Consider the following 20,243-nt stretch of genomic DNA (forward strand, 5'->3'; position numbering starts at 1 on the left):
TCACATGTCTAAAATAGATCAGTTTCTGTCTGGTAATCTTGCCTTCCAGGGACAACTATGGGTTTATCTTTGTTGGTAATTCTAGCTGTCCATGGGATTCATAGAAGTATTCTCTAGCACCACAGCTTGAAAGCATCAATTTTTCTTCTATCTGTTTTCGTGAGTGTCCATATCTCGCAGCCATAAGTCACGATTGAGAAGGCAATGGAAGTGATCAGCCTTTATTTGATGGTGACTGAGATGTCCTTGCATTTCCATATTTGGTCCATGCTCACCATGGCTGCACGCCCCAGTGCTAATCGCACTTGATCTCTGCTGTCTAATCATTACTGTGATCAATGAGGGACCCAAGGAAAATGAAACTGTCAGTCACTTCTATTTCTTCATTGTTGATCTTTATGTGGACTTTCTTGTTGGCAGTAGTCATGATATTGGTCTTCCTGATGTTCAGGTAAAGTCCCATCTTCTCGCTTTCTTTTTTCAGCTTCAGGATCAACTTCTTGAGGTCTTTCTCACTCTCTGCCAGCAGGGTAGTATCATCTGCGTATCTCAGATTGCTGATGGTTCTTTTGCCTACTTTCACTCCAATACTCAAATCATCTAAGTCTAGCTTCCTCATGATTACTTTTGCATAGAGGTTGAGAAGAAAAGGAGAGAGGATGCATCTTTGTCATGTACCCTTTTTGATCTTGAACCATTCTGTATCTCCATACTTGGTTTGCACTGGTCATAGTAGAGTGCTCTGACTAACCTGATCAGGTGTGCTGGCACTCCTATCTCACTCAGTGATTTCCAAAGCTTGTCATGCTCAACACAGTCAAAAGCCTTGGTTTAATTAAGCACAGGTAGAACTTCTTCTGGTATTCCGTTGCCTTTTCTATGATCCATCTCAGGTTTGCGATGTGATCACAGGTCCCTCTGCCGTTATGGAATCCAGCTTGGGCATCAGGAAGTTCTCAATCAAGGATGTTGCCCAAGCACCTCTGGATGAACTTTAGAAGCACCTTGCTGGTGTGGGGGATCAGGGCGATTGTTCTATAGTTGGTACAGTCCCTGGTGTTGCCTTTCTTCAGAAGTAGGATAAAAAAATGATCTTTTCCCGTCCTTTGGTCATGTTCAAGTCCACCAGATCTTCTGGCATAGTGCTGTCAATGTGGATCTTGGGACTGGTTTGAGCAGCTCTGCAGAGATTCCATCACTGCCAGGTGCTTTGTTGTTTGGCAGCTGCCTCAGCACCCAATCAACTTTACTTTCCAATAGGTCTGCTTCTGCTTCCTCTTGAATCCCAAGCTCTTCAGGGTAGTCACTCCTGGTGTTGATGTATAATTCCTCTGTGTAATCTTTCCATCTTTGCCTGATATCCTGCTGGTTGCTAATTTCATTCCCATCACGGTCTTTGATGGCTGACTGGCATGCTGAGAAAGGCTTTTTCACATGTTTCACCATGGTGAATAATTCCCCGGTGTGGCCCTTCTTATAGGCTTTTTTGAGGTTCATGTACTGAGCATTCAGGAAGTTGTTCTTGTCTTTCCTGGCTGCTTTTTGAAAATCAGCATCAAGTCGCCTCGCCTCATTCAACCTGCCCTTAGCCTTTGCCTCTCTCCTCTTATTAGTGATTTGGAAAGTAGTTCCAGTTAATCAGTTCCTATCACGTACTGGCTTCTTGTTTGGCACATGCTTTTAAGCAGTTTCAGTGATGATTCCTTTGATCTCTGCCCACAACTTATCTGGGCCCTCTCCTTCCTGCCTGAGCAGGTTGAACCTGTTACTCACTTCAATTGCACACTGCACAGGGATCTCACTGACATCAAACTTCCTCTGCATGTCCGGATGCTTGATCTTGCATCTTAAGAACATAAGAATAGCCTTACTGGGTCAGACCAATGGTCCATCAAGCCCAGTAGCCCATTCTCACAGTGGCCAATCCAGGTCATTAGTACCTGGACAAAACCCAAGCTGTAGCAATATTCCATGCAGGGCAAGTAGTGGCTTCCCCCCATGTCTTTCTCAATAACAGACTATGGACTTTTCCTCCAGGAACTTGTCCAAACCTTTCTTAAAACCAGCTACAAATAATTTAACAAAATCAAAGCAAAAGTCAGTCTAATCTCACATAATATGTAGGTGATAGAACAGAATGAAACTACAAAAGAAAAATGACTCAGCCATTAAGTAAAATGTAGCATTAACCTGTTTCAAACTAATGACTTACCATCTGTATTAGGGTCACGTCACTTGTCAGTTCTGTTTTCCTTCCACTCCAGTAGGAACTTCGTGTTGATGAAATCTACAACTTCAGTATGGTTACAGTATTCCATCATCATCTTATGAGCTTGTCCAATACCATAATAAACTTGAGTTTCCTCTAGAAGAGGCAGATTAGGGAGATTGCATGCTGTTTCATAAGCTTTCTTAAAATGTTTGTAGGCCTCTTCATAGCGCCCCTACCAATAAACAACAAACGAGCATATGAAACAAGCATACATAAATGTAGATTAAAAAGCATTTTACTGTAATTTATCTATAGTGGTTTTTCCTTATACAAGTAGTTAACCTTTAGGTCACTGTGCTAATCCATTAGATTTCCCACCTGTATGGAAAGAGAATGAAACTAAACAAACTTAGCAGTGCTTACATGTCAACTCTAGTACAGTGATACCTTGGAATCCGAACTTAATCCGTTCCAAAACTCCGTTCGAGTTCCAAGACAATTTTTCCCATTGAAAATAATAGAAACTGGATTAATCCGTTCCTGGGTCCCACAAATTCAAATTTTAACAGGAAATACACTGGATTTTAAGGTAAAATATTAACCAATATTCCAAAGCAGCATTCAGATTCTGGGGCACAAACACACACATACAATGTGCAGGGTGTTCGGATTCCAAAGCAGAGTTTGGATTCCAAGAAAAAATTTCGGATTCCAAGTCATTCAAGTTCTGGGGCATTCTGGGGCGTTCGGATTCTGAAGCACCACTGTAATTGGAAAACAATGTTAGTGCCAGGCAGACTTCTAAGGTCTATACCCTGAAAATGGCAGGGACAAATCAAAATCAAGTATACATATGTAGTATTGCATCATACCTTATGCTTTGAGTTATTTTGTTGGACAGACAGGATGGAGTATACAAGTCTTTATCTGCCATCATCTACTATGTTACTATGGGGCTCAATTTCAAATGAGAAAATGTCCAAAAAAATGGCATAAAGTGGCATTTGGATGTTTTTCTTGCTAAAATGTCCAAATCACTATTTTCAAAACCCATATTTTAGATGTCTTTCTAGGCTGGTAATCTCCTATTCGTCTAAATTCATTATTTTGGGTTGGCTTAGTGCAAGCTTAGGACTTGGACATTTTGCAGTGATCATCAAACATTTAACAAAACGTCCTTGTAGGACACCATTTAGATGTTTGGGGGCTAGACCTGTTTTAAAAATAAATAAGGGAGGCAGGTCTTGTCAGACAAATCTGATTGATTTCTTTGACTGGATAACCATACAGTTGGATATGGGAAGGGCACTAGATTCAGTGTACTTGGACTTTAGCAAAGCTTTTGACACAGTGCCGCACAGGTGATCGATAAACAAACTGACAAAGTGACAAACTAGATTCAAAGGTTAAATGGATGGACACAAAGGGTAGTGATAAATGGAGTTTGCTTGGAGGAAAAGGATGTTGTTAGTAGAGTGCCGCAGGGATCTGTCCTTGGACTGGTTTTATTTAACATCTTTGTGAGTGATATTGTGGAAGGACTGTCTGGCAAAGTTTGTCTTTTTGCGGATGATACCAAGCTCTGTAATAGGGCAGACACCCCAGAGGGTGTGGATAACATGAGGTGGGATCTGGTGAAGCCTTGAAGAATGGTCAGGCAACTAAGATTTAATGCTAAAAAATGCATGGTCATGCACTTGGGCTGCAAAAATCCAGAAGAACAGTATAGTATAGGAGGTGAGGAATTTCTGTGTGTGGAAGAAGAACGGGCCTAGGGGGTGATTGTGGATGATGATCTCAAGGTGACAAAACAGGTAGAAAAGGCGATGGTCAAAGCTAGGAAGATGCTTGGGTGCATAAGGATAGGAATGGCCAGTAGGAAAAGGGAGGTGATAATGCCTTTATATAAGTCTCTGGTGAGGCCCCATTTGGAATGCTGGGTGCAATTTTGGAGACTGCACCTTCAAAAAGATATAAAGAGGATGGAGTCCATCCAGAGGGCTGCTACAAAACTGGTTAGTGGCTTTTAGAAACATAGAAACATAGAAAAAAGCAGCAGAAAAGGGCTATAGCCCACCAAGTCTGCCCATTCCAAGTATCCCCTCCCCTGAATTTACTCCCTTAAAGATCCCACGTGAGTATCCCATTTTCTCTTAAAATCCGTCCCGCTGCTGGCCTTTATCACCTGGAGTGGGAGTCTGTTCCAATGATCCACTACTCTTTCAGTGAAGAAATACTTCCTGGAGTCGCCATGAAACTTCCCTCCCCTGATTTTCAGCGGATGCCCTCTGGTGGTCGAGGGTCCCATGAGCCTAAATCTTATAGGGACAGAGTTAGAGAACTTAATATGTATACTGTGGAAGAAAGACGGGAGAGATATGATAGAGACGTTTAAATATCTCCATGATATTAATACACAGGAGAGTCTTTTTCAAATGAAGGAAAACTCTGGAAGGAGAGCATAGGATGAAGTTAAGAGGTGGTAGGTTCAGGAGTAATGTAAGAAAATACTCCTTTACAGAAAGGGTGGTAGATGCATGGGATAGTTTCCCAGTGGAGGTGGTGGAGATGAAAACTGTTTCTGAATTTAAGATAGTGTGGGGCAGGCATTTGGGATCTCTTAGGGAGAAGAGGAGATAGTGGATGGTGTGGAAGGGCAGAGTAGATAGGCCATTTGGCCTTTATCTGCCATCATGTTTCTATGTTTCAAAAGGTGTCCAAACTGGCCAGATGCTCATTGGAGGGATTAAGGCATGACCCCCCTTACTCCCCCAGTTGTCTTTGACCCCCATCTCACCACCCAAAGATGTGAAATAAACAGTACATTCCAGCCTCTATTGCATCTTCAGATGGCCACACAGACACAGCTCAGCAGAGCAGAGGGGCAGTCTAGGGGGTATTGCAGTGAACTTCACATTAAAAAGTCCCAGGTACACATTTTTTTCTATAACCTGCTTATATTGTATGGTGAGCCCTCCAAAACCCACCCAAAACCTACTGTACCTACATTAAGATGACATCTGCAGGCATAAGGGCTATTGTGGTGTACATGTGGGCACAGTAAGTTTTGGGATGCACCAGGGAGGAGCCTAAGGCCCTGATTGGCTCACATGCCTAAGGCCCCCTCCCATAGGAGGGGCCTTAGGCATCTGGGCCAACTGGAGTCTTAGGCCTCCTTCCCAGTGCATTCTGGGATGCACTGGGAGGGGCCTAAGACTCTGATTGGCCAGGTGCCGAAAACCCCTCCCATCAGGTGAGCCCACCAGGACAGACAGGGAAACATGCTTCAATACCTGAATAAATTAATGTAAAACCATCCTGAGCTCCCCTGTAGTTATCTCTCAGCCAGTCATCTAACACATACTTTCAGCCATAAATTCTCCATGATGACGTCTGCTTTCATTTGAAAATCCAATCACATGGATGTGTGCGTTTTTAAACATGTTGCAATTCCTACATTTTCAAAGATTATGACCTTCACTGTATATCAAGGGTTCTCAACCGAGTCCTTGGGATACATGCAGGTTCTCAGGATATCTACAATTAGTGATGACTATCAACCTCTTGGTTCTATCTGAGGCAATGGAGTGTTAAGTGAACTTTCCCACACTCACAAGCAGCAGCACTCAGCCCACTGCTCTAACCGTGGTGGTTACTTCTCCACTTGTAAGTTTAACCCTTTCAGGACCATAAGGATCGTAGGCCAATTTTTGTGGTTTTGATGACATTTTTATGGTAAAAAGGGCTTGCAGATGCCAAAAAATTGATTTTTTTTGTGAAATATCATTATTTTTATTTAAAAAAATCACACTTCTGGCTTATGGACAGTGTGGCAAGTGAATCTTCTCGTCAATCTGGCAACGACGCTAATGAATGAATGTCGGAACCAGTTTGTTTACATAAAGGCAGTATCATATGGAATCCGTACATATCAAATTTAGAACTGTAGACTATCCCAATCAAAATTTATAGGATTTTAAAGTTATGGGACAAATATGTCCCTTGGTCCTTGGTACTTGAGAGAGTACAAAGGAGAGCAAGTTTCAAGTTTCAAGTTTCAAGTTTATTTGGATTTGATTAATCGCTTTATCTTAATTCAAAGCGATGTACAACTCAAAAATTACAAGTTAAAAGTAATACAGATTAAGAGTGTGGACAAAACAAACAAAACATTTTTGACAATACCAGAAACAATTACGGTAAGGGAGGGATAGAAGTTACATTTTCATAAAAAGGTGGGTAAAACATTTAGGGAAAGTACATAAGGGAAGGAAGAGAGCATAATCTTGAAGTTATTTTATAGAAAAATTATTGTTGACTGACAAAGGCGTCAATAAATAAAAAAGATTTCAGGTTACTTTTAAATTTTCCTAGGTTAGATTCTTGTCTTAAATAATAAGGTAAAGAATTCCAGGTTTGGGGTGCGGTAACAGAGAAAATATATTGACGTCGTGTGTTTATAATTTTGAGAGATGGAATTGTTAACAAATGTTGATCAGTGGATCTAAGAGTCCTATTTGTTATGTAAGGGATTAGAAGATTATAGATAAAGGCCGGAGTTTTAAAAGATAAGGATTTGAAAGTAAGAAGACTAAGTTTATAGATGATTCTATGAGCAACAGGAAGCCAATGAGCTTCCTTGAGAAGTGGAGTTACGTGATCAAATTTTTTTGCTTTGAAAATGAGCTTAACAGCGGTATTTTGTATAATTTGTAAGCGTTTAATTTCCTTTTGGGCTATGCCTTTGAACAAAGCGTTACAGTAATCTATTTTTGAGATAATGAATGAGTGGATGAGAATATTGAGAGATTTATTATTGAGAAACTGAGCAACAGATCGAATTTGGCGAAGCCTAAAAAAAGATGATGTTATAATATAGCTAATATGATTATGAAAGGAAAGTTTATGATCAAAAATAACTCCTAGTATTTTAATATTTATTACTTCTTGTAAGGAATGATTCTTAATAATAATAGGGAATTTGAGTTTGGGATTGTCTTTCCACGGAAACAGCAGTACATTAGATTTATTAATATTAAGAGCGAGCCTATTTGTATCTAACCAAGTGTGAATTTTCTCTAATTTCGCGTTAATTTCTGAGGTATTTGATGGATTATCGATATCAATAGGGTGCAAGAGTTGGATGTCGTCAGCGTAAGCGAAGACATTGAAACCAATAGATTGGCATAACGTTAATAAAGGTGCAAGAAATATATTAAATAAAAGAGGAGACAGTATGGAACCTTGTGGGACGCCATTTACAGTAGAAGAAACATTAGAAGTAGAGTTATTGAAGCAAACTGAGGAGGAGCGATCTGAAAAATAAGATTGAAACCAAGAGAGCACTTGGTCAGTAACTCCTATTGATTGAAGTCTGTGTAGTAATAATACGTGATCGATGGTGTCGAAGGCTGATGAGAGGTCTAATGAGATTAACAGAACAGATTGATGATGATCTAGAAAATAATGAATTATTGTGGACATGCCTATTAATGAATGTTCGGTTGAGTGGTGTTGCCTAAAACCTGTTTGGTTTGGGTGAAGAATGTTTGTTTTTTCGATGAAGTCAGAGATTTGATTAAAAACTATCTTCTCAGTTAATTTAGTCAGAAATGGTAAGTTGGCAATAGGTCTATAGTTTGACATATCCTCTAAACTAGTTTTATGGTTTTTAATAATCGGATAGATAATAGAGTGTTTCCAAGATTTAGGAACGATGCCTTGTTTTAGACTTTCACTGACCAAAGTAAGTATTGCTGGACCGAAGATTGTAAAAAATTTCTTAAGAAAGAAAGGAGGAATTAAGTCATTTGAGGAACTTTTGATATTAATTGAGTTGACAATGGATTTGATCTCTGTTAGATTAGGAATATTGAAAGTGGAGCATTTAGAAGAATACACACTGGAATCTATTTGCACTTGTTTGGAAGTATTTGAAGTGAAAGTAGATCTGATTTTATCAATTTTCTCAGTGAAAAAGTTGGCTAATTCCTGGGCGGAGAGTTGAAGATTATTTACTTGATTATTTGTTTTTTTAATAGAATATGTAACTGGTAAGAGGACTGGAACACTGCCCATACGCCGAGAGATTGGATAGGCTGGGGCTCTTCTCTCTGGAGAAGAGGAGGCTCAGGGGAGATATGATAGAGACCTTCAAGATCATGAGGGGCATAGAGAGGGTGGATAGGGACAGATTCTTCAGACTGAAAGGAACAGCGAATACGAGGGGGCATTCGGAGAAACTGAAGGGAGATAGGTTCAAAACAAATGCAAGGAAGTTTTTTTTCACCCAAAGGGTCGTGGACACTTGGAATGCGCTACCGGAGGAAGTGATCAGGCAGAGTACGGTACAGGGATTTAAATAGGGATTGGACGGATTCCTGAGGGATAAAGGGATCGCGGGATACTGAGGGAGGAGCTAGGATGTAACACAAGTATAAAAAGCTAACCAAGTAATGAGTATAGAAACCAAACCAGGTCGTGCATGTGCAAGACCGGAAGGTTAGGACTTCGATAGGAAGACAGGACTTGACCAGTCTGGTCTTGATACAGACAGGTCGTGACCAGTCTGGGCCGCCGCGGGAGCGGACTGCCGGGCAGGATGGACCTATGGTCTGACCCGGCGGAGGCACTGCTTATGTTCTTATGTCCTGAAAGGGTTAAAGCATGTTTCTAAAGTATTGCACTTTATTCATTGTCAAAGAGTATTCAAAACTTTAATATATACTATATAATTTAAAAAAATATATATTTTGTATTTATTTGTAGTATTTATATACCACTTATAGCCTAAGTGGTTTACATTCAGGTACTCAAGCATCTTCCCCTATCTGTCCCAGTGGGTTCACACTCTACCTAATGTACCTGGGACAATGGCAGGGGGAAGGGGGGAGGGGGTTAAGTGACTTGCCCAGGGTCACAAGGAGCAGCAGGGGATATCAACGCATAACCTCAGTGTGCTGAGGTTGTAGCTCTAACTACTGCACCACATACTCCCCAAAATAAGTGAGTTTGTAAAAATAAAAATACGGTAACTCGTTCACAATTCATAATTCAGAAAAGCATCTATCCTGAAAAATATTCATTAAAGCTCTTCTTTTCAGCTGAAATTATTTTAATGCAACCATTCTGAAAACATAATAATGACAAAATAGATTATTATCGTTTTATTGGTATCAAACAAACCACTCTGTTATCCTTAGTTGCTTAGAAACTGTTAAATTTAAATATCCATCTCCTTCCCTTTTTTAACAATGTTGCTTCATGAACAGACCTACAGATATCCAAACAGCTTGATCTATTACAGTAATTTTAAGAACTTCACACTTATTATGCAGTTGGGTACAATGAAATACCATGGGAGCTTTCAGATGTTGTGAACGGATACAGCTCTGATGTTCAATCATAGGGGTACATAGTTCTCTTTCTGTCTTCCTGGGATGCAGTAGGGGACAAGGACAAATGACTGTGTATATCTCAAAACTGGAATTGCAATTAGTAAAAAGTCTCAACGTGTATCAAGAATCCTGATACAGGGTCTTGAAATTTATCATTCTTCCATATCTAAGGACAAGCATTGCAGGTGCTGCATTTACAATGACCATGTAAATGCTGTACCTTAGGGGATGAAGGGCAGAAGACAAGTCAACCTTATCGGAGTAAATAAAAAGTGATAGATCTTGAAATATTGGAAGATGTATTATCAATGATTCTTAATAATGCTTTGGCCCCGATTGTATAAACAGCGCCTACAACATAGGCACTGAGGAACGCATATCACCTGTCAATCTTCAGGTAGATGCTATTTATAGAATCGCATCTAAAGTGGACTTAGGCACTCCCTATTTATGCCAGGATTTTCCAGGCCTAAACACCAGCGCCTAAAGCCACTTTAGGCACCTACACACAAAACACACCCAAAATCTGCCCATGATCCACCCCAAACCATGCCAAATTTCTGGTAGACGCTTTGGGTTAGGTGTGTAAAAGTAGTAGGTGCATACCACCCAATTAGTTTATCTAATCTAATCTTCTATTTGTGCATCGCTCATACCTATACAGGCTCAAGGTGACTTTAAAGGGAGGGGATAGGATGGGGAGGGAGGAGATGAGGGAGAGAGGGAGGTGGATGGGTAGGAGGAAGAGGGAGGGGGAGAGAAAAGAGAGGGAGAGAAGGTAGGAGGGGAAGGGGAAGGTGAGGAGAGGAGGAGAGGGTATAGGAGATTAATGGCCTCTTTTACAAAGCTGTGCTAGTGGCTACCCTGCGCTAATGGCCCCGAAGACCATAGAGATTTAAAGGGCTTCAGGGCTGTTGCTGCGTGGCAGCCACCAGTGTGGCTTTGTAAAAGAGGCCTTAAGTGTCAAACAGATGGGTTTTCAGTTTTCTTTGGAAGATGATGTGGCAAGGTTCAGTTCTGGTAATTTCTGTAAGGCCATTCCAAGTTTTTACTCCTAGAAAGGTAAGTATGGAGTGGAAAATTCGTTTGTAGTGAAGTCTTTAGTGGATAGAAGATTTAGTAGCATCCGGTTGAGGGTTCTGCAAGAGGTGGACCAAGCCATTGAGAAGAGCTGGATGAATGGGGCCGCAGAGTTGCCATAAAGTATGCGGTGAATGATGGAAGATATTTTGAATGTTGTTTGTGATGGGATGGGTAGCCAGTGTAATTGGTTGATGAAGGTTATGACTGAGTCGTATTTTCTCAGGTTGAAAATTAGTCTTACGGCAGTGTTTTGGATGAGTTGCATCTTGTGAATAAGAGCAGTGTTGATTCCCATGTAGATGGAGTTGCAGTAGTCCAGTTGTGGTAGGATCATCAGTTGTACAATTAAGGCAAAGTGGTGTTGGTGAAAGTACGGTCTTTATAAAGTGTTAGTTGCTTGTTATCATTGCCAATTAAGCTTTTCAAATAAGTTAGCTGACTAGATTGGCTAGATGTGTGGATTTAGGCACCTAACTTTAGCCATCTTTTATAGAATCAGGGCCTTTGTGTTTAAGAAGATGAATAAGTGTATTTAAAAAGATACAACCTCATTTTCCATTTTCTTTTTGATGCTGTAAAAGAACATCTCATTTAGATTAGGGTTATATGCATCCAGGATACGTTTTAAAGGATATCCATGGTGCATAGTTACTAAGCCACACTATGAAATGAGTTTAATGCATCCTATTTTTAGTGCAGCTGTCAAAAAGGGCTTTTGTCCACAGTGGCGTACCTAGGGGAGGTGGGGGGGTGGTCCGCCCCAGGTGCACGGGCCCAATGGGGTGCACAGCTGGCTTGCCACCGGGGAAAGGCTGCCATTTCAATCATCTGAAAGAAGCCGGCGCCAGTTCTCCCTCCCTCCGAATTAGCCCTGCTTCTTTTCCCGCGGGCCGACCAACTATAGCCGTCTGATGTCAATTCTGACGTCAGAGAGGACGTTCTGGGCCAGCCAATTGCTGCCTGGCTGGCCTGGAATGTCCTCTCCGACATTAGAATTGACGTCAGATAGCCAGAGTTGGTCGGCCCGCGGGAAACGAAGCAGGGCGATTTCGGCGCCGGCCTGTTTCCGATGGCCAGTGGCAGCCTTTCCTCGGCGGTGGTGGCAGCATGGTGGTGGTGGCGGTGGTGGCATGGGGGAGGGCAGGGAGAAAGAAAGAAAGGGGGGGAGACAGGGAGCCAGAAAGAAAGAAAGGGGTGGGACAGGGATCCAGAAAGAAAGAAAGGGGGCAGGGTGAAAGAAAGAAAAAAAATGGGGCATGGGGAGAGAGATAGAAAGACAGACATAGAGAAAGAAAGAGGGTATGGAGAGAGAAAGAAGGGGGCAGGGTGAAACAAAGAAAGAAATGGGGCACGAAGAGAGAGAGAAAAGACAGACATACAGAAAGAAAGGGGGCATGGAGAGAGAAAGAAAGAAGGGGGCAGGATGAAAGAAAGAAAAAGATGGGGGAGGGAATGAGGTCTGGAGGAGAGGAAGCATACAGGAGGCTGAAAGAAGGGAAGAAATATTGGATGCACAGTCAGAAGAATAAAGTGCAACCAGAGACTGATGAAATTACCAATCAAAGGTAGGAAAAATGATTTTATTTTCAATTTAGTGATCAAAATGTGTCCGTTTGCACTATATGTTGCACTATGGGCCCCTTTTACTAAACTGCAATAGCAGTTTTTAGCGCAGGGAGCCTATGAGCGTCGAGAGCAGCGTGGGGCATTCAGTGCAGCTCCCTGTGCTAAAAAACGCTATCGCGGTTTAGTAAAAAGGGAGGAAGTATATTTTTCTATTTTTGTATAGTTGTTACTGAGGTGACATTGCATAAAGTCATCTGCCTTGACCTCTTTGAAAACCCACAGAATATAAATGATAATTAACATTTTCTCTGCGTACAGTGTGCTTTGTGTTTTTAAAATTTTATTGTTGGTAGATCATTTTGACTTGGCCACGAAGGTAAGGGGGGGAGGGAGGGGAGCTGCTGAAAGACATCTAGTAATCCTTGCAGGCTTGACTGTGCAGGGAATTATTTTTGTAAAATCATGTTTTGTTATGTGACTAGCATTATTTAGACTTTGATTTCTATGAATGAATAGAATGAAAATGATATAAAATTACTTGCTTGTTTTTATGTGCGTGCGCTGAAGGAAAGTGGAGAGAGAGTGGGCTGAGGACGCTGAAGGGAAATGGGGAACAGTAAGTGGGGAAAAGACGCTGATTTATAAATTGACAATTGTACAGAATATTTCTTTTTATACTTTAATATAATAAGTTCAATATAAAACAATTCAAGGCTTGTGTGGATGGAATCAGGTAGTTTGCGGGGATGGGGACCGAGCTTACAGGGATTAGTCCAATAAAATGGTATTTTCTTATTTCTCATTATTTGTTTTATTTTTATTTGTTAATTTGTAAAGTGGTGATTGTTATGTAACATTTTTTTCAAATTTACATCTACTGTCTTTATATTTTGCACAGTATTAGAGGACATGTATTACTGTTTTTGTGGTGTTGCATTGTATGCAGAGTCTGGTTTCTTGGCAGTTCAGTTTAACTTTTGTCTACATATTTCTATTTTTAGTTAGTGATTATTCCATATTGGACAAGGGTGTATCTGTCTGTGTGTATGAAAGGTACATGGCTTTCTGATAGCATCGACTGTACAGGATCAATTGACTGTGCAGGATCTGGCTTGTTTAGTTTTACAATGTATGTGTTGGTGTTCTAATGCTCACTGCAGTGTTTAAGATGCTGCCTTTTCCTAGGTACACTCTTGTTGGTGCGATATGTAGATTGTTACTAAAAATCATATTTTTCATATAGATGGGGGGTGTCAAAAAATGATGGGCCCCGGGTGTCAAATATGCTAGGTACGCCACTGTTTGTCCCCCTTTTGTTGAATATATGGCCGTTTCCCTGATACGAGTTCAGATAAGTGCAATATTATCTTTGATAACGGTATAAGAATTTGGAAATAAACTATATTAGAATTTGAAAAATGAAAGTATATATATGAAGAACTAATAGAATACTGTAAAGTGCTGGACTCATGCACTAACGCTAACATTAGCACACATCTCTATCGTATCTCCCCTCTCCCGCCTTTCCTCCAAAGTATACAGATTGAGATCTTTAAGTTTGTCTCCATATGCCTTATGATGAAGATCACGCAACATTTTGGTAACCTTCTTCTAGACCAAATCCATCTTTTTTATATCTTTTTGAAGGTGTGGCCTCCAGAATTGTACAGAATATTATAAATGAGGTCTCACCAAAGACTTGTATAGTGGCATCAATACCTCCTTTTTCCTACTGGCCATACCTCTCCCTATGCAACCTAGCATCCTTCTAGCTTTTGCCATCAACTTTTCAACCTGTTTGGCCACCTTAATATCATCACATACAATCAAACCCAAGTCCCGCTCTTCTGTCATGCACATAAGTTCTTCACCCCCTAAACTGTACCATTCCCTCGGGTTCTTGCAGCCCAAATGCAAGACCTTGCATTTCTTAGCATTAAATTTTAGCTGCCAAATTTCAGACCATTCTTTGAGCTTCGCCAGGTCTTTCTTCATGTTATTTACACCATCCGGCGTGTCTACTCTATTGCTGATTTTCGTATCATCCGCAAAGAGGCAAATCTTACCCAACAACCCTTCAGCAATATTGTTTATAAAAATGTTAAAAAGAACAGGCCCAAGAACAGAACCTTGAGGCACACCACTGGTAACATCCCTTTCCTCAGAGCAATCTCCATTGACTACTACCCTCTGACGCCTTCTGCTCAACAAGTTTCTGACCCAGACCGTCACCAAAGTCCAAATGCCACTAAATAGCTGATTTGGTGAGGGTGCACGAGAGCTCACATCCTAGCATCATGTCACATGACTCCCATGAAATTACTTTTAAAAAGCACTTATACATTTGGGGAAGTACCAAACATACAGTATAATTTCTTTTGGAAAACTCAATATATTTGGTCAAAATGGTTTACCAGCTATCAAAGTGCAAGTTAATACTTCAGACATTATTTTCGTTATCAGATCTTGGATCTGTATGAAGAAGAAGGAAAAATTATGTTCTTATCTGTTAATTTTCTTTCCTTTAGATGCAGCAGATGAATCTAGAGACCAGTGGGATAGCAGACATCTACCAGCAGGTGGAGATAGAGAAACTGATTAACAGGTGGCCCTATTTATTGGTTCATATACTATACTAGAAAAAATATTACTCCCACTTATCTAGAGAAGTGCATTCATTTTGTGACTTTCTACGGGAAAAGGCCTCAGATATGGAGCCTATGCACAGTCATAGACTGAATAAATCGGCGTAGTTGTCATGCTCCTTGCTCCAGTCATCGGCCATAAAAACCCGTTAACTTAAATTCAAATTCAATTATTGAAGCTCACTATAACTTCTTAAAAAATATTTTTGTGTATTTTTTACCTTTTATATTACCAGCTTTATATATTTTCTACTTCATTTATATAGCTTCATAGTTTCATTTATATAACTTCATAATTTCTTACTTGCTTCATGCACAACTCTGTTTTTACTGAAAAAAGTGATAAATTTATTACTTAGCTCTAGCACAGTGTTTGGTCTCAAGAACGCCTCTATACTGACAACAACGCGGCCAGCATTTCGCGGAAGTGTATGAAACCGCTGCTTCAGGGCTGAATTCTAGGCATTCCACATTTCTGCACTGTGTTGTTCTGTCACCTAGTCTCTGGGTAGAAACACCTTCCCCAGACTCGTGTCGAACTGCACTCCCAGATGCTCCAACATTTGGGATGGGGTAAGAGAGCTCTTCGGAAAGTTGATAACCCACCCGAAAGATTGTTGAAGAAAGATCACTCTTTAGGTCACTGTCAAACTCTCTTGTCTTGAAGATGCATGGATCAACCAGTCGTCCAAGTAAGGATGTACCCGAATCCCCTCCTTGTGAAGAAACGCTTCCACTACTACCATCAGCTTTGAAAATGTGCGTGGCGCTGTGGCTAGACCAAAAGGCATCACACGAAACTGATAATGCTGGCCTAGTACGGCAAAACGAAGAAACCGCTGATGCGGAGGCCATATTGGGATATGCAAGTAAGCCTCTGTGAGATCGAGAGATGTAAGGAACTCCCCTGGTTGAACTGCTGCAATGACTGATCACACAGATTCCATCTGGAAGTGTCTGACTTTGAGAAATTGGTTGACATACTTGAGATCCAGCATTGGTCTGACTGACCCTCCCTTCTTGGGCACAATGAAGTAAATGGAATATCTGTCCTGGCCAATCTCCGCTGGAGGAACCGGAATCACAGCTCCGAGATCTAGAAGACTTTGAAGGGTGAGCTGTTCTGAAGCCCTCTTAGCTGCCCCTTTGCAAGGGGATACCAAGAAAGAATCTGTGATGGGAGAGGAAAATTATAATTTGTAACCTTCTCGAATAATGTCCAATACCCATTGATCGGATGTAATCTTGGCCCACTCCGCTAGAAAGGAAGACAGCCGACCTCCTAAAGAAATGATGGAGGGAGCCAATATCTCATCATTGTTGATTGCGCCCTGCCGGAGCACAGGCTAGCTGAACGGCTGGGGGTTTTGTTGTACAAAAGGAATTCTTTTGTGGAAATCCGGGCCTAGAATTAGAGAAATAACCATAAGAGGGCTGAAAGGACGGCTTTCCCGGTCTATATCTCTTAATATCCCAGAAGCGAGGCCTGGCAGACGAGGATTTCAAAAGAGGTTAGGCTTATCCTCCGGCAACCGCTGCGTTTTAGTATCACCAAAATCTTTTACCAACTTATCCAAATTGTCACCAAATAACAGACAACCCTTAAAAGGGAGCTTCACGAGCCTAAGCTTGGAAGCCGCATCTGCCGCCCAGTTACGGAGCCACAAAGATCTACGAGAAACCACTGAAAGAGACATCTGTTTTGCAGAAGCACGAACAATATCATATAAGGCATCCGCCAAATACGCTAAACCCGATTCCACATCCGCCAAGTCAGATGGAACAGAATTCCCTGTCTCCATCATGTTATCTGCCATTTGTTGAGTCCAGTGTAGACATGCCTGTGCAGCGTAGGAACTGTACACAGCCGCCTGTAATGTAAACGCCGCTACTTCAAAGGCCATCTTAAGAGAAGATTCTATCTTCCTATCCTGGATGTTTTTTTAGCACAATATCCCCCTCAACTGGCAATGTAGTCTTTTTGGTGGCCACGGCCACTAAAGCGTCCACCCTTGGGAGCTTAAACTTCTCTATCTCATCCTGAGCTAAAGGGTACAACTGCCGCATGGCCTTCATCACCCGTAGACCCGTTTCAGGTGTGTCCCATTGAGCTGTAATAAGTTCCTGCATGGCCTCATGAACCGGAAAAGATCTAGGTGGTTTACGTGTTCCTACCATAAGGGGGATAGCTGACCCTGATACCCTGATGGGATCCACCGGAGAGATGTTTAACCTTTGTAATGCTTTAGAAATCAGAGAGGGAAGTTCTTCTCTGTGAAAAAGATGGAGCGCTGTAGGATCATCTATTTCCCTACCTACCGCCTCCTCTGTGTCCAAATCGGGCACCTCGCCCTCCTCCAAAGACTCAGGAAGAGCGAGGGACAAGGGGGAGACCGATGTAGGGTCCTCTTCATCCGCTGCAGCCAGCCTGCGATGCTTAGCCTTCCGAGACTACACCGGAGTTGTAGTTGGGAGCAAAGAATTATGTACATCCATTTTGTGTGCAGGCTGAGAGCTCTATAATAAAAATACTTGGTGCATTAGCATTATAAACTCCGGAGAAAAAGTGCCCTGGACTGACCCTACCGGCACTGCCTTCATCATGTCCCTCATGGAAATTGCGTCTCCAACCAGCTCACAAGAACCGCCGACAGCCGCTGAACTGTTCTCAGACGCCGACGCGCAATGAAGCATGGCTGGCTCAACAGCGAGAGAAGGTGAGCTCGACCGCGCAGCATCAGCATGGGAAAAAACAGACTCGCTTGCTGGCAACAGAACATCCTCTGCTGGAGCGTTTGCACACCCGGCGGTACACAGCCCTGACGGTGTTCCGCGCTTCCCACAGCGTGAACACCTCTTAACCGCCTCTGCAGCCATGTTTTTGTTTTGTTTTTCAAAGGAAAACATCACACCGTAAAGCATGATGGCGAGCACAACGGTACAGCAAACTGCCTGTAAATTCCACGATCAGTACTAAAAGACTAAAGAGAAATTGTCTACTCACCAAAATACTCCTAACCGACTCAACCGAAAAGAAGTTAAGGCTGACAGTTGCAAGCTGTAAGCTGACAGTAAAGTACAGCACAGCTCACTCACTGTGAGGCTCTTTTTTATTTTTTTTTAAGGAAAGAAGACAATTTAGAGCCCAAAGTAAATCCCTTAATCCACAGGAGGGGAGGGTGTAGCAGGGACCTGGGGTGGCCCAGGTGTAACTCCCAAAGCCGGCACCGCACAGCCAAGCACCCCTGTCTATCTGAAGAGAAATATTCTCAACAGAAGAAAATGATTATGGCGTATAATTTCCTCAGGCACAACAGAATAGCTACCATCACCTGCTGGGAGATAGAGCATACTAAAGATACAGGAGGAATGCCAACCAATAGGACCACCTGTTAATCAGTTTCTCTATCTCCACCTGCTGGTAGATGTCTGCTATCCCACTGAATTCATCTGCTGCTGGTGCTAAGGAATATAGAATTTTCTGTCTGAGAGTCAGCTTCAATTTCTTATCCTATATCACTACTGCTCCTCATTTGTCAGCTGGTTTTAATAGCCCTAAAACTTGAAAGATCAGACACTATCACTCCTAGGTCTCTCTCCTGAGTGGTGCTTACCAGTCTCTTACATCCAGTCTCGTTCATCTCCTTTGGATCCTACAGCCACATGTTTCTATCCATTCCTACCAATGTTGACAGAAAAAGACTGATGGTAACTGTCACTGTTAGGTACATGGAAATACCTGTGCAGCCTCAGGCAGCTTTTCCTGAGTCTTCTGATCTTTCAAAAAGCTAATTCCAATTCAGCTCCATCTCAATGACATCACCATCAGTATGGCTGTTGGATCCTGATGTCTACAGAGAATGCCTGTTACAGGCATGCAATTTTATTTTTCATTGATGTATTCATGTTAAGTAATTCTTATATTTTTGTTTATATGTTTTGATTGCATTGTGAATGGTTGTTGTAAACTATACAGATATCAAGTGAAGTGTGTTCTATAAACTGAATAAAAGAATGAAACAAATATCATCCATCTTTTCTGCCCAGCTTACAATTTACTTCTGGCTTTACCTTCACTTGAAGTTGAGGATCCTATATGCTTTCTTGAATTCTATAATTTTTCTCCATTACTTCCTTTTCAAGGCTCTTCTGTGTATCTACTACTCTTTCTGTGAAGAATTGTTATCCGATTTACCCCTGACTCTTATCACCTTGAAGCCCCATATCATGCCTTGTTATTTCAGAACTTCCTTTCCACCAAAATGTTTCCTTCTTGTGCATTATTTATATATTTGAGGTATTTGAATGTCTTGTATCGCCCTAATTCTCCTCTGCTCTCCTCATTAAATGAGTTTCTTATTCCTACTTTGCTTTAATTTTTGCTGATGGATTCAGCTAAGTGACCTAGTGGTAGTGAATCATCTTTATATTATATAGGTTTTATTCCTCTTATCATAAATTGCTCTCACCTTTATAATGGGACTTTTTAAAAAATCAACATTGCATTGGCAAAACTATGAGAACAATTTGGGATAAAAACAGTTTTGTGCTTTTTTATTCGACATTCAGTGGCATAGCGAGGGTAGGAAGCACTGAGGTGCCCTTCCCCACTCCCCCCCTTCCCAAACCCCCTGTGCTAGCAGCTCATTAGTATCTAAATGAGCTCTCCTAGCGATGCACAAAAAGGGAACCTCTCTCATTTCTAGTTGTTAATTAGAAACATAGAAACATGATGTCAGATAAAGGCCAAATGGCGCATCCAGGCTGCCCATCCACAGTAACCATTATCTCTTCCTCTCTCTCTAAGAGATCCCACATGCCTATCCCAGGCCCTTTTGAATTCACACTGAGTCTCTGTCTCCATCATCTTTACAAGGAGACTATTCCACATATCTACCACCCTTTCTGTAGAAAAGAATTTTCTTAGATTACTCCGGAGCCTATCACCTCTTAACTTCATCCTATGCCCTCTCATTCCAGAGCTTCCTTTCAAATGAAAGAGACTCGACTCATGCGCATTTACGCCATGTAGGTATTTAAACATCTCTATCATATCTCCCCTCTCCCACCTTTCCTCCAAAGTATACAGATTGAGATATTTAAGTCTGTCCCCACATGCCTTATGATGAAGATCATGCACCATTTTAGTAGCCGTCCTCTGGACCGACTTCATCCTTTTTATATCTTTTTGAAGGTGCAGCCTCTGGAATTGTACACAATATTCTATAAGAGTCTTAAACAGAGGCATCAATACCTCCTTTTTCCTACTAGCCATACCTCTCCCTATGCACCCTAGCATTCTCCTAGCTTTCACCGTCAACTTTTCAACCTGTTTGGCCA

At 41.6% G+C, this 20,243-nt stretch overlaps 1 protein-coding gene across 6 annotated transcripts in view; it reads right to left on the minus strand.

Annotated features, from left to right (window-relative positions):
- Positions 1-20,243, minus strand: part of TTC29 (tetratricopeptide repeat domain 29) — a 479,583-nt gene that overhangs the window by 11,002 nt on the left and 448,338 nt on the right. For all 6 annotated transcript variants that reach the window (XM_033940245.1, XM_033940255.1, XM_033940229.1 and 3 more), the window contains one exon: positions 2,213-2,444. In XM_033940245.1, coding sequence (XP_033796136.1) covers positions 2,232-2,444 — 213 coding nt within the window. In that variant the 3' untranslated portion in view covers positions 2,213-2,231. The remainder of the gene's footprint in view (positions 1-2,212; positions 2,445-20,243) is intronic.

This window comes from Geotrypetes seraphini, chromosome 1 (assembly GCF_902459505.1).
Source record: "Geotrypetes seraphini chromosome 1, aGeoSer1.1, whole genome shotgun sequence".
Taxonomy (NCBI): domain Eukaryota; kingdom Metazoa; phylum Chordata; class Amphibia; order Gymnophiona; family Dermophiidae; genus Geotrypetes; species Geotrypetes seraphini.